The sequence below is a fragment of the Ananas comosus genome, linkage group 18 (assembly GCF_001540865.1).
Source record: "Ananas comosus cultivar F153 linkage group 18, ASM154086v1, whole genome shotgun sequence".
Lineage (NCBI taxonomy): Eukaryota > Viridiplantae > Streptophyta > Magnoliopsida > Poales > Bromeliaceae > Ananas > Ananas comosus.
The window spans coordinates 10,361,486-10,384,129 of NC_033638.1; the positions used below are offsets into that span (position 1 = coordinate 10,361,486).

General features: G+C 41.4%; 4 protein-coding genes across 8 annotated transcripts; 1 reads left to right on the forward strand and 3 right to left on the reverse strand.

Moving 5' to 3' along the window:
• On the reverse strand, positions 110-4,681 carry LOC109723981 (ubiquitin-conjugating enzyme E2 7-like). Its single transcript, XM_020252537.1, has 6 exons — positions 4,445-4,681; positions 4,239-4,341; positions 2,402-2,499; positions 2,213-2,313; positions 1,624-1,701; positions 110-690 (listed from the first exon to the last, which is right to left on the reverse strand). The coding sequence occupies exons 1-6, from the start codon at positions 4,491-4,493 to the stop codon at positions 613-615; spliced, it is 507 nt and encodes a 168-aa protein (XP_020108126.1). The 5' UTR covers positions 4,494-4,681; the 3' UTR covers positions 110-612.
• LOC109723977 (inner membrane protein PPF-1, chloroplastic-like) lies at positions 6,355-11,410 on the reverse strand. 4 transcript variants are annotated; one of them, XM_020252531.1, is made up of 12 exons: positions 10,908-11,409; positions 10,346-10,456; positions 9,964-10,038; positions 9,772-9,832; positions 9,580-9,653; positions 9,388-9,492; positions 8,786-8,893; positions 8,582-8,685; positions 8,110-8,259; positions 7,901-8,027; positions 7,433-7,581; positions 6,355-6,520 (listed from the first exon to the last, which is right to left on the reverse strand). In XM_020252531.1, the coding sequence occupies exons 1-11, from the start codon at positions 11,241-11,243 to the stop codon at positions 7,471-7,473; spliced, it is 1,362 nt and encodes a 453-aa protein (XP_020108120.1). In that variant the 5' UTR covers positions 11,244-11,409; the 3' UTR covers positions 6,355-6,520; positions 7,433-7,470. The 4 variants fall into 4 exon arrangements, with proteins under 4 accessions (XP_020108120.1, XP_020108119.1, XP_020108121.1 ...); XM_020252530.1 differs by lacking the exon at positions 6,355-6,520 and adding an exon at positions 7,083-7,273 and having other exon boundaries at positions 10,908-11,408; XM_020252532.1 differs by lacking the exon at positions 6,355-6,520 and having other exon boundaries at positions 7,083-7,578; positions 10,908-11,410.
• Positions 12,090-14,738, forward strand: LOC109723974 (heat shock cognate 70 kDa protein-like). The gene is made up of 2 exons (XM_020252527.1): positions 12,090-12,504; positions 12,727-14,738. The coding sequence occupies exons 1-2, from the start codon at positions 12,285-12,287 to the stop codon at positions 14,451-14,453; spliced, it is 1,947 nt and encodes a 648-aa protein (XP_020108116.1). The 5' UTR covers positions 12,090-12,284; the 3' UTR covers positions 14,454-14,738.
• On the reverse strand, positions 15,551-19,289 carry LOC109723975. Of its 2 annotated transcripts, none has more exons than XR_002219802.1 (2): positions 19,001-19,289; positions 15,551-16,247 (listed from the first exon to the last, which is right to left on the reverse strand). XR_002219802.1 is itself a non-coding variant. In XM_020252528.1 (2 exons), the coding sequence occupies exon 2, from the start codon at positions 18,566-18,568 to the stop codon at positions 16,982-16,984; it is 1,587 nt and encodes a 528-aa protein (XP_020108117.1). In that variant the 5' UTR covers positions 18,569-18,909; positions 19,001-19,139; the 3' UTR covers positions 16,409-16,981. The 2 variants fall into 2 exon arrangements, 1 of the variants encoding a protein (XP_020108117.1); XM_020252528.1 differs by lacking the exon at positions 15,551-16,247 and adding an exon at positions 16,409-18,909 and having other exon boundaries at positions 19,001-19,139.

Consider the following 22,644-nt stretch of genomic DNA (forward strand, 5'->3'; position numbering starts at 1 on the left):
TTTTTTAGCTCAAACGAAGAATAACCACATCAATCATAGAAATCGTGAATCAACCTTGCTGCCATATTCAAACATTCACTTGAGCGCAGCTCATTTACATCCAAAGATGTAACCCGAGAAAGAAATTTAACGCTAATAAGGAATTTAAGTTAATGCTGGTATCCATAATACAACAAATAAGATTAAGAGAAGAGAACTACTTATCCTGCTCCTGCTAGATTAGGATCCAAGTCCCGCTTAGGGTTATCAAACAAATTTATAAATTAACTGAGAGAGAGAGAGAGAGAGAGAGAAAGAGCATGCGGTAAAAAAAAGAGTTGATTGAGGCCCTCTGAAACATTTGCCCAATGCAGTAAATTGAGAAAAGTTTCACATAGACGCGTGGGTCCTCAAGAGTGAAAAGCTAAATCCAACATTTTGACGAAAACCGACCATCATCACTTCGACAAAATGTACTATGAGAGAAATCTGCTTGGAAGTGGGTAATTCACTAGCGAAGCATGCTATAAAAGATTCCCCACCGCCCCCCCTCCGTGATAATTATAGCTTCTACATGAAAAGCGGAGTTCACACCAGATATCCATCGAGCTTCTCTCACCCAAAAGCCTTCTTCTAAAGCATCTCCTGCGATCGTCGGACGATGCGGCTCACTTTCTTCTTGAACTCATCCCTTCTCTCCCTCCATTCCTTCTGCAGTTCGCAACCATGAAATAATACAAGTATATTAGTTATCTGGGTTTTTACAAGGTTTTTTGACGTTTTTCACGAGTTCAGAGAGATATGTAAGTTATTTGGAGCGGTTTACAGGGATGTGCCAATAATGATCACAAACGGATGATAAAAAGGAAGAACATCGGGATGTCTAATAATGCAAAAGGGCGATATGTATTCCAATAAATCATGCGATGGCGCCAATCAGCTAAATAACAAAGATACAGTTTATTTTCTCATCCAAATAGCAGAGAAACATTTGCTTGACAAAAAAGCTGAATACTAAATCTGCGTGCGTCTCCATCCTACATATATGTGTCATCCTTTCTATCAATCTACCCCTATCTTCCAAAGTTTGCTAGCTAACAAATAGTCTTCCAAAATTTGTGAAGTTGGTCGCATAGCAAGAGGAATCCAGATTGATGTAATTCCTAATATCTACAAGCAAAGAAATATAAATATAAATCTTAGGTAGCATTGCCGGAGGATACAGTAGGATAGTAGTGAATATCACTATTGTTCCACCAGAGATGTTAGAAATCCTAGAACTCTCACCTCAAATAGAGATGTTAGAAATCCTAGAACTCTCACCTCCAATAGAACGAGTGAAAGTGCCAGAGAGTAGAAATGTAATATCTCCTAAGGACAGCTCACTATTCTACATAATCCCCCTCTATTCCTGAACCAAACTAATTGAACCTTTAAGTTCGCATGAATGATAGTCATCCTTATCCCTCGGATAGAGATCCCCCAACAAAACCTAACTTTGTTCATCTTCACTGGCTTAATTTTCTAATTCTCAGTATTTATGCATGATGTTCTCTAACTGAACATGCTACCCAATGATTCAACACAGCAAGGGAAGATTAGAATTGACAGAAACTTCATAGTTGGAATATTTTTTCAACTTACAGCTGCTTCGACATTTGCAGGAGATTCATCATTGGGACTTGAAAGCATCGAAATAATACTCAAAACAATACTCTCTACCTGCCAAAAAAAAAGAAAAAAAGGATCATTAGTTGCAAAGAAGTATTTCCCTGCGTCAAAAAGAAGAAGAAAAAGAAAAAACAAAAAAAAGACATAGCTTCACCATTTGAAGAAACATAAGGAAAGATTTTTTTTTTTTTTTAATAAAAAGCTAGCACAACTTAAATATCAGTTTGCCTTCTAACAAGACCCACTATTCTTATAGCACCTAAATCAGTACAATTATGCATCGAGCTTAATGGTGCTTTGACTCCATAACAGGCTTAATGGTGCTTTGACTCCATAACAGCCTCATCAAACATAGAAATTGAATAATTTTCATGATTAATCTTCAGCTAAACAGAAGGGTGTTAAAAATTTCCTAAACAGGCAACAGATAACACCAGCCCTGCAACAGTACAAGATTTTTTTTATCTCGTACTTCCATTATCTCTCTCATGAAAAATATATGAAATGATAAATATTATTAAAAAAGAAAGTGACAAAGCACATAAAATAAAATTTGAATTACCGTATGGACCGGTGTCCAACGCTCACTTGCAAGCTCATAGCCATTTGGATCTTCCCCGGGTGCATGAAGAATAGATATGCAAACTCGCCCATCAGGATAAACTGTAACCACAATGCAATTATTTTAGGCATTTCAGTAGAAGCATATATAAGAAGGACAGAGAACAATAACCTTGATGACATAACTAACCATTAGGGTGCCACATCTCTGAAGTAAACCGTACAGTAGGTGGGCTATTAGGATAATTTTTCGGAAAGCTCATAATGGCATTAAAATAGCCTCCTTCACTGCAACACAAGTATTAAACAACCAAGGTCAGTAAGAGAAAAAGTAACTATAAAAACTGCAGGAGTGCTAACAAAATCTACAATATACAAGGTAGAGAAGCTGAAATAGACGTTAGATAAAATCAGTGCCGAAGTTTTTGCTCTCTAATTAGTGAAGAATAATGGATAGGTCTTTAGTATCCATAAAGAGCATTGGTCATTTATTTTCCTTGAAGATTTGAAGGAAATCAAGGGCTAATTCAACAAATTTTGGTTTATTGCACACTGTTTTAATTCTTCGATTAGTGAAATCCAGTCTATTGTTTTCATGATAATGAAATACCATACTTAACAAAAACATAGAATAGACGACTATAAGTGAAATACTTACAAAACATATAGCCAAGATGAAAAAAAGAGAGGAGTTATGGAATCACTCTATAATATCTTCTGCCAGCCCTAACACCAATCTTAGGACGACAATAGAGGCTGTTTCATATCAGGAAAACTTCTAGGACTTTAATTAATAAAGATAATCTAGATTTCTCTTTCTGGACGACAAGTTGGATCAAGTAATAATGCATTAGCTCTCCGCATGTTCTATCAAATATCTCAAATATCAATTTGTAATCTCCTCATGTGAATACATCCAGTTAGTGGTCTTTCGGCATAGTCAACCAATCTTTAATATCAGCACAAAAGTTTGACACTCTTTAAGATGATAACATGCACAAGAGGTCCAGCAAAATGACATATGTGCGATAAGATTCTGGATAAGTTGCCAGATTAGAGCACAGCATATCGATCACCCAAATTTTGCAGGGCAGAATAATCAAACAAAGAAACAAAGTTTGCAGGATAGAAGTATCAAGCAGGGATTCCATGCAGTATAGTTTAAAGCTTCTGATATTGCAGTTGAAGCTATAGCACAATTTGGACCCTGCAACAACTTACGCAGCGTAAGGAAGTTCTAGAGAAAAAAAATAAAATAAAAGCCTGAGGAAAGAACAAGAACTTCATGTAAATCTTAAGGGATAGTTGCCCATGAGAAACTAATTATACATGCCACTAAAGGGCAGCTTAGATCACCTTTTAGAAAGAACCATTTGTTAGAAAACTTCTAAATCAAGACTCCTAATCTTTCTGACTTTCTTTTAGAATCACCTCCCATTACATTAATTAACTTCAATTCCATAACCTTAATTTAACTTCAATTCTAACCAGCGTGAACCCTGTACGATGAGTATCATCCAAAGAGTTAAACTTCAGATATGTTAGTCTGCATCAGCATGAGAGCTCATGTAATGCAATTTCTTCGGAATAAAATGGAGTCAAACACTAGAATCTCCATATCAGCTTCTGATCCAAGAGAAGAAAAGTTGTGCCCAATCATACCAAAGAAAGAAAACAACTTTTCTACAAACTTAAAACTATAAACAATTATCAAACTGAGAAAGAAAACAAAGGTCCCAAATTTAATCAAGAATAGAACCCCCGGATTGTAGAAAATCAGGGATCATCGATGACAAACAACTCCAAATGAGGTTCAAATAATCAAACCAATTGATCGCATAAACACTCCGAATTGCCACTATAAAAAGGAGAAACGAAAAGGAAAAAAAAAGAAAGAAGATAGCTTTTTTTTTTCTCACAAGCACTGAGAAGCAATCTATTATTAGAATTCAAACCCTAATTCCAACAACCAAGACGCAAAGAACCGATTAGCGATCGAAACAGCGCAAGGGATTGATCCAACTCACTAGAGCGTGTCGGGGGGCCCGATGATGGTAACGCTCCACTCGAAGATGTTGGAGTCGTCGACGAGGCCAGCGGAGAAACCATCGACGGGGTTCTTCGAGAGATCTGACCGAATTACGCAAATAAAAGAAGCCCTTAGACACGGATCGATCGAAACCTCGGGAAAACCCTAGAGATCGGGGCGCGAGGGTCGCGGAATTGACCGTACCTTTGAGCTGCTTGTGGAGGAGGAGGCTCGCTTGGCTATGCGCCGCCATGGAAGAGGGGGTGCTCCGAGAAGAAGCTCCGAGAAGAAGCGCTTTTGGGCGAAGCCGCGGTTGGGGGTGCGGAGGAGGGAGGAGGAGCCGAGAGGGTCCTCGAAATCCCGAGGAGCGTGCGGCGGAGGGAACGAACGAGATCGAAGCCGACACGCTCGATGGCTTATATACGTGTGTAGGCTCGAAACGGAGAACAGAGGAGAGAGTAGGATTAGTAAAAAGAAGAATATATTATTATTATGTAATATGTTAGAATTGTACAGTAACATAGGAGATTAGCAAAGAGTTATCGAAAGAATCTATAATAATATGGTTAAAATACTAAAATCTAGATAAACTTTCCTATTTAAAAAAATATTTATCTCAATATCAAAATTAGCTCTCAACGTAATATCACGATTTCCTATTTTATCTTAAATTTTAAAAAATAAGTTATTTTGAAGTAAAATTTCAGATAAAAAGTATATGGTCCACATGTCAAGCTACAATTTTTATCTTAATAATAATATATAATATATAATAAATTATTTTATTATATTATATTATACAATTTTTTCTGAAGTCTTGTACGGCTTTACGTGCCTTTCTCGGTAAACTTGCTTACAAATAGGGAAAGGCACAAAGATGGGCGCAATTAAGAACAGAAGCAAAAGATTTATGGTAACCATTTCCCAACTCACAGTGCAAACCCTTTTTTCTGAACTAGATGCTTGTGATGATGGCATGATGACCCTTTATCTCCTTTTGCAAAGAAATTTTTAATTTTCTTAAATACTAAATTAAATTTATTTATGATTCTCATAATGATAATTAATACTCCAATTAGTGAGTATTAAAACAACATAATTGGCACGAAACCATGGTTATTCAAATAGCATAAATTCTTTTATGTTGCACATAATGAAAAGATTTCAAAACCGAATTGTCCGTGTTCCATATCAAAAAGTCAAAAGTGAGAGAGTTACGCTTCATATAAGAAACTGTACCTGTTTTTACATCATTTTGAAGTTCATTTAGAAAATTCAGTTGAAAAAATAAATTCATCACGGGAGCTCTTGTTTCCTTTTTCTAATTTCTACGAGTGGTCTCATGAATTTCTTTATTTTGGGTTCTGGAGAAAAGTTTGAGGAGCCTGTCTCAAATATTACATAGTTGGAGGAGTCCCCATATCCGACGCTATACAAATTCCTCTTGTAAAATAATGTGTGGCGTAATATCAAAGGAGCCTCCGAATCGAATAGTGACCTCCAGATTGGAATCGGTTTGGCCTATAGTGGATGTAGATGCTGAGAACTTGGACCTACTTTTTCAATTTTTTATAATTAACTTTTTCTTGCGAATCATCATGCGTTTGCGTGGAGCCTCAAAGAGACGAGAAATATCATATTCTGCTTAATATTAACCATCCGGATTGTTGAATTTAGCATCTCTCTCTCTCTCTCTCTCTCTCTCTCTCTCTCTCTCTCTCTCTCTCTCACACACACACAGTATTGTTAGTACTCAGTACCTTCTTTTCTTTTCCAATAGCCAAAAAAGAAAAGGTTATTATCTTCATATGCTCTTTAATTGGGTAGTCTACTTGACAGGTATCCAAGGATAGAGGGGCGGGTAGCGTAGATTTTCTATATATTGCATGATTCGACAGGTCATTTGAAGACGGAGTTGATCTTCAACGTTAGTGATTTAAGTAAATTTGTGTTGGTGGAAAAGATGGTCATATTCTGCGGTGTGGAAAAAATTCATGCACACTATGTCGGCCGAAAATCCACACCAACTTGAGGAAGTGCATAATGGAGCTCAAAACAAAACAAAAAGATGAATCTGACGTTGATCTACATTAATCAGATTAGAGCAATCAGAAAAAAAAAAACCCTCGGATCTCACAGCATAGTCGATTCATCTGATAAACCTCGGATCTCACACCAAATGTTTGACAAGCAAAATGCGCAAAGACCTAATTGCAGCTGGAAGCTAAAAGAGGTTTTCGGATCCCCGAAAGAAAAAGCTCCCATCTAATTCCACTTGCCCTGTAGCACAAAGTTTGTTAGCACTTTCGACACGAGCTATGATGTCCATGATAGTTACGCGCACAGTTAATCATGATTAATTACAATAAAAGATGGATTCTCGTCATTTGATGTTTCAATAGCAGGCCATTAGTCACTACCATTATCGACCGTAGCTAAACAAGTATGAGGAAAATGACAGGAAAAAAAAAAAAAAATCAGATAAAGAACAAGGGAGACACCAAATGAAGAAATAGCCCTGACGAATCTGGTAACATCAGAATCTTCTATAACTAATCAGCAGGAAAAAGAAAAGATCATTTGCAGCCAAAAAAATAAAAGGTAAAGTGGCTTCTCTGCCCAGGGTGTCGGAAAACAATGGTATCCTCTATGCAATAATTTATAATTTTAAAGCAAATTATTAAGTTGCAATACTATGAGCATCTTTGTGGTCAAATCTTTTAATTCTTTGTTTTTTTCATCAAATAGGGAAGCTGGAAGCCTCCAGCCTCCTATGTCAACAAAGATCAATTCATACTAGATGACCAAAAGGTAAAGATAAGCTGACCGGGCACCTGAGACATAATTTAAGATCTTGCAACCTTTTTTTCTTTTCCTTTTTTTCCGCCTCGTTTGTGGATATCGAATCTCAATCCAGAGAAAAATGGTATTACGAACCTCGAATGAGAAAGATATGAAGACATAATTACATCACGATCTTGTGTACATTAAATGGATCTACAACGTACAGCTGATTCCTGGCAAGCATGGGTCCTATAGAAAGCATTGAGACAACTGTTACAGCTATTGCTTCAACAGAAAACTAAAGATCTTCTTTTTTCCTAAGGTCCTTAGGCCTATAGTGAGCCGAGCTAAAAAATAGTTGTGGTAGATTTTGCCATAATTCAGCTGCATAGAATGCATGTTACTCACCAATGTCAAAATTTTTAAGTTATATCAGGTTGGCCAATCTACTGCACCGTACGCTTTCTTTTTGATCGTTTGCCCTTTCTTGGTCCCGTGTAATCTGGAATTTGTTTAGCTCCACTAGAATTGTAAGCCTTCTCCAGGACTTCTCCCTGCTGCAGGTTTTTATCAGCCAAAGACAGATCAGCACTCTATTTATAGCCTTAGTGACATGTAAATAAAACCGTTATGCGTTCCACTAGGTATTTTTCTTTCACTACAATCATCATTTACATGACCCATTAATTTAATTATGCTTCCATAGATGAAATTCATGTTTCCTCGGCAGTACGGAAATTTGATTCTTGTTTATACACCCATTAAAAAATTGGGGAATTTGCATTTTACCACTGTAAAATTTCTTTGGGGTCATATGTGAAACCCACCAAGCTGCCCCTTGGAAGGAAGATAAAAGAATATTCTAGTAAGCAGTACCTTATCCTTGGGCTCATCATTTGAACTATCTTCAGGTTCATCTGTTGAGGATGACATCTGCACTTCCTCAGCTGGCAATGCTTTGTTAAGCTTTCTCCTATCGTCCTCCTCTTTTAATTGCTTAAACCTGCTTTCATCACAAGGGTCATTAGTGAAGTTCTCAAAATAGCTATAAAAGTCATAAGAATTCTACACAATGAAATAATAACCTTTCACCAGTCCTTGCAGGTTGGGAGGTAGAACGTTTCGCACGCCCTGCGCTAATGATTCCACCTCCATCCTCACTAACAACAGGTTTTGCCCCACCTAATTTCCTCAGCCATAACTGCTGAGCTGTGCTGAGAATATTGTTTGTAAACCTACAAAACGTATGTAGTTAACTCAACAGGTGGGGATGTAACAACTCATGCGGCAAATTAAATTCTCAATCTTCACGGCATTGAATTTTCTGCTTTATTGTGCAGTTAACACAAAGCAAAGACTGAAAGTTTATGCTCACATATCACAATAGTTGCAAGAGACAGCATTATATTTGTGTTTATAAGATTAAATAAAATTGAAAACATGGAATCTTATGTATCCATAAAGAGATGCCTCAGAGAAATATAAGAAACGGGGAGGTTGAGTATGCCAGGTACAAACGTATAGCAGTCACTAAAAGAAAATGGTAGAGCTACGAACCAATAAATTGACAATCCTGATGGAACCGACAAAGAGAAATAACCAATCATAAGAGGGAGAAACTTGAAAACAAGAAGAGAGTTCTTTGCAGCTGGATCATCACTCTGCAATTAGATGCCATTAAATTTCAAAGCTCAACCAGTAATAAGTGGCCAAAAAAAAAGGAAGCAGATAACATGGGGTGCAGTAAAAAATGGTATCCACCTGCGGTGGTTTCATAATCTCCATAGAAACATATTGACTAACAACAAGAAGAACGGGTAAAACAAGGTATGCTGCAGTGTCAGACCACCCTAAGGGCGGATGTCCGTCCTGCACATAATATGTCAGAATCAGCGACTCATGATATTGACAGTGAGTAAAAGTTTTTCTGATAATCTTTTTTTTTTTTGGTGGTGGATGTACAATCACTTTCAAGAAAATAAAAAGATAGGAAAATGAATAAAATAAAAAAGGGTAAAGACAGCATGCTTTTTATACTGTATGAGGCAGTTTGCTTTAGGAATAGATTTAATGGGGATAACTTTTCTTCTTCCAGTTATTCTGCTATCACAGGATAAGCAAGTACAAAGCCAATTTCAAGTTTGATTTGACATTAGAATCGTACATGCAGTGATTGCACGGATATTGTGATGACTATGGGGATAAGTGAGACAAAGTTTGGGACAGCAGTCTCAGGAAGACCTGGAATAGTTGTTCCCGCATTATCCTATAATAAAAGGCTTCGGCAGGAACAACTATCCTGAGTCCTGACCAATTTTCGTGGATTGTATATGTTTGTCTCTGGAGCAAGGATACTCAATTACCACAAAAGGAATGAGCCAGGAAATCCCCGATCCACTTTGCCGAGCAGCTATTGTTGTCGGACCTCCCAAAGATGGAATCCAGAAAAATCCTTCCGTCAGCAACCCCTTCAATAAAGTAACTAGAACAAGTCAGCACAAACAATTAGAAACCAAAAATGATATAGATTATAGAAGAATGAGATATCCACGAACCTCATTTGCCACATTTGAGAGAGCTTGGTACAAACCAATCCATACAGGAATAGTAGCCAAAGTTGGGAAACATCCTGTCGAACGCATACAGACAGCTTTAGCCGAGAAAGATTTATAACCATGCACGCAAAAAAAAAAAAAAAAACTTTTTGAGATTAAGTCCAGCAAATTGGGCATAGATTGGAAAGCAACCTGCTAACGGATTCACTCCAGCTTGCTTATACAAACGGGCAGTCTCCAGTTGTATTCTTTCCTGAAGAGCATAAGGGGAAACAAAATATTAGGATACTGCTAATTAAATTGGGCGACATTAACTTTTCTAAATAGCTACCAGCCCTTTTTTGGATATTATAACTATAGTGGACATAAGAAACCGGAATAAACCTGATTGCCTTTGTATCTCTCTTGAATTGCCTTGATCTTTGGTTGCAAATTTTGCATTGCCAGGGTCGACTCTACCTGCATAACAAAGAAATTGTGGCAATAAGCACTTGGAACGTGTGGACTGCTTGCAAAAAAAAAACATTCTTTAGAATTCACAAGAAAACAATATTCAGGAATAGACAAATAAAAAAGCAAATTGAACGACCAATAAATAGCGGGCACATCTAGTCGTTTGAATCCTAAGTTTCAAGACAATATGAACTAATAATAGAATATGAGATGTCGCTATTGTTGGTACATAGCTGAGCTCTAGATACAATAAGCGGTTAAGATGGAAAATCCAAGAAATTTCTTTATGTGAAACAATGACATAGTTACTGACCTGCTTCTTGGTCAAAGGAAGAGTTGCAATCTTTACAATGACAGTGAGAAGAATAATGGCGAAACCATAAGCATATGGCACATGTAAAGCTGAAAGACCATCCTTTAGCACCTGCATTCATGAACCATATTGTATTAGCCTTCAACATTTAATGCATAGAGTTTTTTTCCCAAGTAAGTCTGCAACAGTTGCCTTTTGAATTAAGTAATGGCGTCTTAAAATGTAATGCTGAACACGGCCTCAATGTGAAGATTTGTCTTTTGATTTATCAATTATGGATGATAGTAAAGCGCGAATCTGATATATCAGACTCACTATATAAAACCACGAATCTGACTTCCAGTTACGCTCATGTAAAAGAAATATGATTGCATCATATGTGTTTAGCTTAAACACCAACTTATACTAAAGTATCAACCCAAGACATGGACGAAGACAGAAATTTTCAGAACAGGTAAAAAATACAAACTTTTTGATCATCCAATAGTGCTTAATTCCCAAATTGTACAGCACAATAAAATCACCAGTATCGGAGTTAGAAGCAAAATATGAAAGAGTATACCTTGAGAACCACTTCCATGGTTTCTGATATGAACCCGAACCACCCACCGTTCTTCTGAACCGCCGCGGTAGCATCGGCCCCCGAAGAAGAAGGGTCGGCGACAACAGCTGCATCGGCGAGCGTATACAAGAGCCCCTCGGCTCTAGCCACAATTCCATGGAAATCCACAAAGGAATCGAGGGATTGGAGCGGGGGGACCTCGTGGAAGCTGAGTTTTACCCTGGTGTCGACCCTCCGAGGTTTGTATAGAGGAAATCCGCGTCGGCCATGGCGAGGGAGGGGAGGGAGGGGAGCGGAGAGGAAAGAGGATGGGGAGAAGATTAGGGATTTCGCCATGGATTAGGGTTTCCTCGGTTCGGAGCAGAGGTGGGGTGCTAAGGGCTCATAGGGAGAGGGGTAAGAGGGGAACGCGGGGGACGACGACGACGAGAGTTGCCGAGCGGAGTGAGTGGAGGCGAAGAGGATAGAGAAAGAGGTGGCCACCAAATAAATAATAAATTGTTATTATCCGCCAATCGCGATTCGGCATATTAAATCCTCGGCGCGCCTATCCGAATACATTACGACCAAACAAAGCAGTTTTTTTATAAGACTAAGGATTAAATTATCCTTTTTTTTTAAAAAAAAATGTTCAATAAAAAATTTTAAGAACTAAAAATGAAACTCAACTATCAACAAATCAACCTTTTTTTCACCAACTAAAAATGAAACTCAACCATCAACAAATCAACCTTTTTTTCACCCAAAAAAATAAAAATTGAAAAAAGAAAGTAAAAAAGAAATATTGGGCCTCTAATAGAGTTGGGCTGCGCTGGACCTACCTCTGATGGGCTTTTGGACAAAAAGGATACGTACCGGGCCTTATGCGTTATTTTCCACATGTAAGGGGTTTCAATAGTTAACTTGGTAGGCCTTAACTATTAAGCCCACGGACCTTATTAGCCCACGAGACACGAGAAGCGATGCACTGGTAACGTGAAGCTTCTCAAAGCTGCTTGAGCCAACGAGGTTCGTGACATGGAGAGTGACCGTTACAGAAGCAATTGAGTGTTCTAGAGAACTCGAGCACATCGGCGAATCATCCATCACCGTCGCCCCCGCGCACCGTCGGCCGATCCAACGGCTGATACGCCCCCATCGAAGTTTCCCGAAACTGAAATCCCCACTGTATAAAATCCCTCCCTCTCTACCTCCTTTCTTCCCATCCTCACCAAAAGCAAGCAATTGAAATTAAACATACTCTCTCTTCGTTGCAACTCAAACGCCATTCGCGCTCTCCAAAGCGAAAGCTCTCTCTTTCTACTACTACCACTACTGCTACTACTACTGCAACTTCGTCTTCTTCGTTGCGATAAGCTTTTCTGAGTTCTGAGATCCATGGCGAGCAAGGGTAAGGGCGAGGGACCGGCGATCGGGATCGACCTCGGCACCACCTACTCGTGCGTGGGGGTGTGGCAGCACGATCGCGTGGAGATCATCGCCAACGACCAGGGGAATCGCACCACCCCGTCCTATGTCGCCTTCACCGACACCGAGCGCCTCATCGGCGACGCCGCGAAGAACCAGGTCGCCATGAACCCCACCAACACCGTCTTCGGTGAGTAGTCCTCCTCCTCCTCCTCCTCCTCCTCCTTCTCCGAGTGGCATTTAGCTCCTTCGCTAGGGTTTTGAATCTAATTACGTATTATGCATGGCATGCCGAGCCTACTAGCTACTGCATGCCGAGCATTTTAATTAATTTGTGTTTTGTTACAGCAGGAATAATTTTAATTGTGATTCTGACGACTGGGTGGTGCGATCGATGTTTTTGCATGCGCAGATGCGAAGCGGCTGATCGGGCGGAGGTTCAGCGACCCGTCGGTGCAGAGCGACATGAAGCTGTGGCCGTTCAAGGTGGTGGCGGGGCCGGGCGACAAGCCGATGATCGTGGTGCGGTACAAGGGCGAGGAGAAGCAGTTCTCGCCGGAGGAGATCTCGTCGATGGTGCTGACGAAGATGAAGGAGATCGCGGAGGCGTTCCTGGGCACGACGGTGAAGAACGCGGTGATCACGGTGCCGGCCTACTTCAACGACTCGCAGCGGCAGGCGACGAAGGACGCGGGCGTGATCGCGGGGCTGAACGTGATGCGCATCATCAACGAGCCGACGGCGGCGGCCATCGCGTACGGGCTGGACAAGAAGGCGAGCAAGGCCGGGGAGAAGAACGTGCTGATCTTCGACCTGGGCGGCGGCACCTTCGACGTGTCCATCCTGACGATCGAGGAGGGCATCTTCGAGGTGAAGGCGACCGCGGGGGACACCCACCTGGGCGGCGAGGACTTCGACAACCGCATGGTGAACCACTTCGTCCAGGAGTTCAAGCGCAAGCACAAGAAGGACATCAGCGGCAACCCCAGGGCGCTGCGGCGCCTGCGCACCGCGTGCGAGCGGGCCAAGCGCACGCTCTCGTCCACCACGCAGACCACCATCGAGATCGACTCGCTCTACGAGGGGATCGACTTCTACGCCACCATCACCCGCGCCCGCTTCGAGGAGCTGAACATGGACCTCTTCCGCCGCTGCATGGAGCCCGTCGAGAAGTGCCTGCGCGACGCCAAGATGGACAAGAGCGACATCCACGACGTCGTCCTCGTCGGCGGCTCCACCCGCATCCCCAAGGTGCAGCAGCTCCTGCAGGACTTGTTCAACGGCAAGGAGCTCTGCAAGAGCATCAACCCCGACGAGGCCGTCGCCTACGGGGCCGCCGTCCAGGCCGCCATCCTCAGCGGCGAGGGCAACGAGAAGGTGCAGGACCTGCTCCTCCTCGACGTCACGCCGCTCTCCCTCGGCCTCGAGACCGCCGGCGGCGTCATGACCGTCCTCATCCCCAGGAACACCACCATCCCCACCAAGAAGGAGCAGATCTTCTCCACCTACTCCGACAACCAGCCCGGCGTCCTCATCCAGGTCTACGAGGGCGAGAGGGCCAGGACCAAGGACAACAACCTCCTCGGCAAGTTCGAGCTCACCGGCATCCCCCCGGCCCCCAGGGGCGTGCCGCAGATCAACGTCTGCTTCGACATCGACGCCAACGGCATCCTCAACGTCACCGCGGAGGACAAGACCACGGGCCACAAGAACAAGATCACCATCACCAACGACAAGGGGCGGCTCAGCAAAGAGGAGATCGAGAGGATGGTCCAGGAGGCGGAGAAGTACAAGGAGGACGACGAGCAGCACAAGAAGAAGGTCGACGCCAAGAACGCGCTGGAGAACTACGCCTACAACATGAGGAACACCATCAGGGACGAGAAGATCGCCGGGAAGCTCAACCCGGCCGACAAGAAGAAGATCGAGGACGCCATCGACGAGGCTATGAAATGGCTCGACGGGAATCAGCTGGCCGAGGCCGACGAGTTTGAGGACAAGATGAAGGAGCTCGAGAACCTGTGCAATCCGATCATCGCGAAGATGTATCAGGGAGGCGCGCCTACCGGAATGGACGAAGATGTGCCGAGCGGCGGGGCTGCTGCCGGTGCGGGGCCTAAAATCGAGGAAGTTGACTAAGGGGGGGGCGCTGCGGGAAGTGAGTGAAAGTTTGGGGTCCTCCTTTCTCTTCAAGCAAATTAATTAATTAATGTTGCTGCTTCTGATTGTGTTGTTGGTGGTATAGTTTCTGTGGGATGTTTTATGAGGGGTGTGATTTAGCGTCTAGTTTGCTCTAAGTATGTTGTTACCTTAGCCGTTATAATACACTTTTTTGCGTCCTCAAGTGTTACAATGTAATAAATACATGATCCTTTCATTTCGATGGGAAGAAAGTGTTTCAAATTCATATCACGTTGTTTTTCATGATCGCTCTGTTGTGTTCTGCTTATCTGCTCTGTTTTCTTCTGCTTGGAGTAGTGGGGGATGTATATGCTAAAATTGATATCTTCCTGCATCTAGCGTTCCATTTGTTTGCGCTCAACGGCCTCGGCGACTGATCCGTAATGCGTCGGTAATTTATGAGAAGACTCCTCCGCGAGCTTTTTGAGTACTCATATATGAACTGGGGATGGTGTTGATCATGTGCTACAGAGTTCGTTCAATTAGGAACTAACGGGGAGAATGTTGGAATCCAGTACTCGAGGAGGCCGGGTTTAGTTTGAGTCAAATATTAACTTAACAGTTTGGATATCAAGAGAGTTAGAAGTTGCAGAGGAATTATGAAAAATTTTGCCAACAATATTTATGGAAAACAAAATTTAGCACAAAAAATGCCCCCGCAGAATGGTCTCAAGACGGCTCGACGATCTCCATTTTTTATTCTCCTAACATAGTGAGGAAGGATTGGACGCTTTTCATCTCCAACTCAACAACCGCCAAAGAAAAAAGTCAAAATTTCTCTCCGATGAAACATCTCTCATCACTTGAATCGTCTTTTCGTTGTTTCGCTTGCACTCAAAACAGCCCCCGAGTCCAAACAGCAGGCATCACCGAAATAAATAGGAACAAAATGACACTACCCAGTTAACATCAACACCCACATCCATTCTCAGTTCCCTAGCATAAACCACGAGAATACAAGGCAAGAAATAGCAATTGGTACAGTTACTGAAAGAGAAGGGGAACACATTGATGATCAAAAATACGTTGGAAAAGCACTACTTAATACAAAGAAATTAGAAAATATGGAGCTTTTAGAAAATTAGTAGATTCAAAAAGTAAAAGAACAAGCCACAGAAGAAATTGAGCACACCAATTCGAGCAGGCTACAGCATAGCAACAAGTGAACAACAATCACAATTTGCAGAGAACAGAACAACAGCTTTCCTTGTCGTAACAATCCTCAATAAGACGAGCAAATAGCATAATATCCCACTAGTCACATCATTTAGTGCAACTTCCACTGGAAAACAAGAATAAGTTCCATCTGCACAAGCAGATGAATAAGAAGACGACCGACAATACCAACACAACTAAAAGAAACGCACCCTATACACACACACCCACCCCCCACACACACCTGAACAGAATCAGGCATTAACTTCAATTAAAAAAGCCAATTCGTGAAACAAGTCACTGCTAGTCAAAATCCATTGACAATAAACCAAAAGATCACACACACGCACACACACACACACACACACGCGCGCGCGAATGCAAGCACACGCGCGCGCACACACACACACACAGGAATCAGGCATGAACTTGATAAAACCAGCCTTAAGATGACACAGAGACACACCCACATACGTACCCACCCACCTACCTGAATAGAACCAGGCATAACCCTTGAGCATCTAATATGCGAATTTGTGAAACAAGTCGCTCCCGGTCAAAATTCATTGACAATAATGAAAAAGATAGAATTCACACCTGCGCCATACAAAGTTCTTCGATGTAAGCTTAATATAACTTTCATTATCAACTGTGCACATTGTGATCAGGCCCATAACAAATCCAACAAATAAACAAAGTGTATAAGCATTATATAATCAAAGTCAAATATGCATTTCTTTATCCTCAGAAATAATAACTTGAAATTGTAGAAGCATTAATTTGTTGCCATTCTCCATCAAATAAAAGAGATGCTTTGTTCAAGAATTACCACAGAACAATAGTAAGCCCCCTAACAACGTCAATGAACTACCAATATCTATACAATCATCAACTTGTTATATTCTGTAGAAAAGTAAATGGAGGAACCACCAACATATCCATAAGCACTAAAGAAGGTTATAAAAAAAAAAAAAAAATTAAAAAAAAAAACACTTTGACCACAGAAAGATACTAGGGGGAAGAAAAGTTAACTCTTGAGTATCCATTTCAAAATGTAAAAAGCCAAAGATAGAGAAAATGACCCAGCAACGGACTCTGTAGTTTGTACCGGTTTCCTCAAAACTCCCAAATGTGCAACAATTCAATAATCCCAGCATTTGCTCCAACCAATCATAGAAGCAGTCCGAAGTACTAAGCAAAACTGAGTAGCAAAATAAAGTGCTAATGGTAAAGATGTAGTTTCGTCCATGCATATCATCGTATAGTACAGAGTTAGTAATAAATGGAAAGTGGGCCAAGGCAACCTGCCATGCTCGCAAATCACTCCCTTCTCAACTCAACAGAAGTTCATTTGATCCAAGATGAGGCGGGCGCATGCACACATGAACTTCATGTTCTTCTGGTCCAACACGGTGTTTTGGGACCATAATCTCCAACCCAGTTCCAGATTCATCATAGTACGCCTCCAGTTTAGCATCTTCTGGGATCCGTGTAGCCAATGGTATCTCCCTAATAAATTCACCTGGAGGGCAATGCTCAGGAGAAGGGTCTGTAAGCTTGAAGGTCCTATCGTGTCTTTTTATGAAAGGCATTCGAGCTGTACTAACACAAGATATCTTCACTACCCCATGAGTAATTGTGTTTCTCCAAGAAACCTTCAAACTCTGCAGATCAGAGAAAGGCAGGCTGACCAATATTAAGTAACCCCCATCATCCTCGTATATTGTCTTCGCAGCGGTCACAGGTCCACACGCATGCCTCATCACGCCAGTGAAGTCATGCACCCAGGATGGCTCAGAGGCTTGAATATCCATGTCCTGGGCCCCGTCTGAACAAGAATTACTAGCTAAGCAGCAATCTTCCTCCATTGCATGGGGAAAGAAATCCTTTTTGCGTTTATTACACATGCCAGATGCATCTCCAGTTCCATCCCCAGAAGTATGGCTCAACAGCTGTGTGGATAAGTTGAGGCCAGAGCCATTACATAGTTTCTTCTGGTGAAGATGCATGGTGGTTTTTGACGAAGGAGGCTGCCTCTCGAGCTCAAAATCGGTGCTGGGGAGATTCCTCCATGATTCGAAATCACCTGCTTCAACAGGAATTGAGAAATTAAGCTCCCTTCCTGTGAGCTCCATCCACTTCTTCCGATCGGCTTCTGGGACTACCGACAAATTGGGCGACCTCACGATCTCTATACCATGAAGGCATTGCGGGTTAGATAACCCTCTGTAGTGCTTACGCTGCATGCGGTGGGACCGAACAAACCCTTTATCTACGCTGAACGGGAACTGTGGTTCACCAAGCCGAGAGTGCCCGTTCATGTAACTCCGAAGCTGCATCTTACCAAGAGCATTCTCAGGCCTCTCTTTGAAGACCCACATATACATGTTCTCCATATCATGCTGGACTAAGAACACATCAAGCCGGAGATCGGTTTTCTCAAATCCGGAAACCCCATTAGCATCACGAACAATTTTCCCCTTGGATTTCTCAACTAAAGCAGGCTTGAAATAGAAATTGAAGAAGAACCACGCGCCCCAGATGCTATCTCCCCTCTTGGCGCACTTCCTGGTAGCAACTCCGCTGCCGCTTCCATTGCCGTTGGTTTTGGGGAGGGCGAGGGCGGTATCGGAATCATAGATATGGGCCCCGAGATTAACATCGAACAGGTCGCAAGCATCGGAGCCCCACGGACTGTGGGTAGTAGAGGGGTCCGAAGAGAGGGGGAGGTTGATATCCGGCGGGCCCGACAGGATGATCTGCTGCCGTTGAATCAAGAGATCGTTACCGTTACAGTCGTTGTGAGGGTTGAGGGCCGCAGATTGCGGCGGCGGGCCGGCACCAGCGGGGTCCATGGAGAGGAGGGTGGAAGGGTGGTGGTTCTCCATGGACAAGGTGGTGAGGAGGGACTCCCCCATGGATCGATCTCTCTCTCCCCGCTCCGTCCTTTCACCTTTTCCTCCTCCTCCTCCTCCTCCTCGCCGCCTCCTCCTCCGCCTCTACCCGATGCGCAAACGAGCATCACACACCAAGAAAAACCCTTACAATTCCATTTCGAACCAAATCCCCCCAATCAAAGCCCTAACCACATAACCCCGCAGATTCCAAAACGAGCCCGAATCGCCGAATCCACCCAAAAAGGCGAGACCTTTACCGACCCCCCCTCAAAGAATCCCACGGAACCCACCGAAAACTGGAGGGAACCTCCGAATCGACCAGATCGGGGCCATCGAAAGCATCCACCGATCCAAAACAAACGCTGTAGAGAAGCAAAAGGGGAATGGAATCGGGAAACCCTAAACCTAACCCGAGAGAGGAGATTTAGGGCGAGGATATCGCGAGGAGATTACCTTTTAGGGTTCGAATCGCCGCGAGGAAGAGCCCTCCCGAAGCTTCGTCGGAACTCGCCGTCTCCATCGCCAGGGTTTCCGTCACAAATAGAGGAGAGAGAGGGAGAGAGAACAGAGAAGAGAGAAGAGAAAGAGGAGAAACGGCGACGGGGCTGCGTTAAAGCGACCGTGAGGTCGGAAACGGCCTCCACCAGATGGAGCCGAACTTGCCGTTAAGTAACGGCGACGGCCGACGCGCCGTTATGCGTCGTGACTACACTAGGTTGCAGGGAAGCTGCAGTGAAACCTGGTGGCCGCGCCGTTAGTTGACGGTGACGGGTGCTACAGCGCCGTTCAATTATGGAACGGAATCGGTCCAATAAAAGGAGGAAGCTTGTGGCCTGGGTAAGATATGCTTGGTGTACTGCACCGGGCCCAATCAAACAGCAACAAATAGAGATTTGGTTCTTTTTCCTTTTCTTTTTTCAATTTTTGGGAAAATGTTCAGATATTGGTGCTGAGAGATCTTCCAATATTTAGATGATAAAATACTAGGGCTAAGGATACTATATTCTTATGATTAGAGATTTTTGTACTTATAAATTTTTTATCGTTGAATAAAAGAATACGTGGTTAGAATGATAGTGGTCCCTGATTAGGATTATAATGATTTTCTAGGGTTAAGTGGGTGATTGGTTAAATAATATGATCTAACGGATAAAAATAATAAAATGTGTCGAAAAATTATAAGTACAAAGAGATCTATACTTAAAGTATAATAGCCGGACTCAAAATGCTGGTAGCTCCCTAAATTAATGCACGATTAGAAAATGATGTTCACTTTTTGTGTTGAGGCTATCAACACAAAACTTTAAAAAAAAGAAAAGAAAAGCTCTTAATAGTATAGTTCAATTACACTTTAATATTTTCTGATTTAAAGTATGGTACATTTTCTTATCAAATTACCATTTTAACTTCGATACGACGATATAATATCTAAGCATATGGTAATAGTCTCTTAATAGAATACTACAAATTTCTGTGATACAATCTGATTTACACCGAAATATTTTCTGATCCAAAATTACAACACTTTCCTATCTTGTTTGTATTTTAATAATAGATTCTTATGACAATTTGAAATAAAACCTTGTAAGATAAAATGCAAAACCAAATTTATATTTCTGCATACTTCAGAAAAACATCGGCAAACCAATAGAGATGGTAAACAATATATGTAGGAGGCAATATGTAAATTCTATGTAAATTATCTCTTGTATAATTTGATACATGAACCTTTGACATCTAATAATTTATTTCCATAATTGCCATACCCTGCATTTCTTTTCACTTTACTTCCATACATGCCAGGATTAGTCATTATTAAAACTTTTAGGGGGACCGACCATCTCTAGAGCAAATGGTAAAGGATTTGGTGGTTGGTATCCGAGATCTTAAGTTCGAATCCTAATTGATTCACATTTCCAGCTAAGTTTATTTCTAAATAAAATAAACGAAACGGGTAGTGTGCTACATATCTCTCAAAAAAAAAAAAAAAAACTTTTAGGGGAAACTTCAAAAACCTTTCTGTGGTTTCGCACTTTCTCACTTTAGTACCCTATGGTTTAAAGTGTATCAAGTTAGTGCCCTGTGGTTTCGCACCTTCTCACTTTAGTACCTTATGGTTTCAAGTGTTTCAAGTTAGTATAATGTGGTTTCGCACTTTCTCACTTTAGTACCATGTGGTTTAATATTTCGTTAAATTATATATCCCGAAATGGATAATAAAAAAAGAAAATTAAAACCACAGGGTACTAACTTGATACAAAAATAAAACAATATGGGACTAACTTGATACACTTGAAACCACAAGGTACTAAAGTGAGAAAGTACGAAATCATAAGGTAGTAACTTGATACATTTGAAACCACATAGTACTAAAATAAGAAAGTGCGAAACTACAGAAGAGGTATTTGAAATTTCTCCAAACTTTTATATCTACGTACAAAGTACACGTCAATTCAGAGAAACCAGTGCACTGCCGCCGACCATGAACTTCCCTTCACATTTGTTTACATTAAATTATGGAAAGATCCCAAATTTTCCACTGAATTATGGAGATGTCATCATCATCAACTACAGGTTCAATCCTAAGATAAGCCTTTCTCTGTTGCTACAGCATTCGGATTCAGATGATAACTAAATGGGTGGAGGGGGAAAACAAAAAGGGGAAAAACTACCACTCATTGAGATGCAAGGTAACATGTGGACGAGGTTTTTAAGCCTCTTTCTCAACACAGTGCTTTGTATCAGGAAGGATAGTGAGAGGAAAGATGGGGACCCTTCAACCTCCCCTCTTTTTTAAACTATTCTGAAGTAGTAGTAGTAGTAGTCCATTTGGGCTCCTATTATTAAATAGCTTCATTGAGGCTGAGGTTACAAGGAAAACTCTCTCACGGCATCCTTTATCTTCTAAGCTTTTTTTTTTTATCAATTTTTCACCGACGTGAAACATTTTCCTTTTTTTTGGACGTGACAGTTAAGTAGGAAGTGTAGCTTTTAATTTCCAAAAAGATTAAAAAAAAAATTAACTTATTTACTTTAGCGTTTTTTTCATTAGCTCACACTGTATCAATCTCTGGGGATAAAAGTGAATTTATATAGGAGTTTTTGAATCACTTGTGCAGCTCTGTTTCTTTTTTTCTTTTTTCTTTTTTTTTTTGAGAGATAGACGGAACGCTATCCGTTTCGTTTATTTATTTAGAAATAAATTTAGCTAGAAATGTGAATCAATTAGAATTCGAACTTGGGATCTCAGGTACCAACCATCAAGCCCTTTGTCACTTGCTTTAAGGACAGTTCGTTTATTTTTAAAGTGAGATTAACAATGAATTAAACCATTTCGCCGTAAAAAGAGAGTTTTATTATTTTTTTTGTAATAATATTTTCGGTAACAAAGGTCTAATGAATTAATAATAGGCATCATGCTTAACCAATAGTCCACCTAAAAAGTGGCCCTCCTTCTCACAATAAGCTTCTGCTGAGTACACTAACACGTGTAAAATAAAAAGGAAGTGGTAAATATCTATCACCTCTTTACGCTTTTTATACCAGCATCCGCAAATGATTGAAGCACTAAGATTAACTGTTTCCTTACTTTTGACTCAAAATTTGAGTTGGGATCTCAATCAGATAATGCATATGACCTCATCAAAATCTCCTTTTGCGTGATTAGGGTGACCATTTCCTCTTTACCACACACATTATTGAACTTCATGTGGTGATGTGGGCCATAAATCCACCCTTTCTACACCCTACAGTGTTTGAGATTGATTACATGGCCCCACCATTTTGCACCATTCAATCAAACGATAAGGCCCACTAACTGCTTGTGAAAACACATTATAATGTGGCTCTAGCATTAGACCACATCTCACTTTTGCACAGTCACAACATTCGCACTTGCGAAATGAGATGCCCAAAAATAAAACCCTCAAAATTTTCAGTTCCGTGTTGCACCGAAAAGCTATAAAGATGATTTTAATGAAAAATCCTTTAGATGCTTCTGCGAATAATTCTATTTAATGTTTTAACGGAACCGGCCCGGACAAGCAGCGCACTAAGTATGAATATATGATGGAGCTATTGAGCTCATCGAATGACCT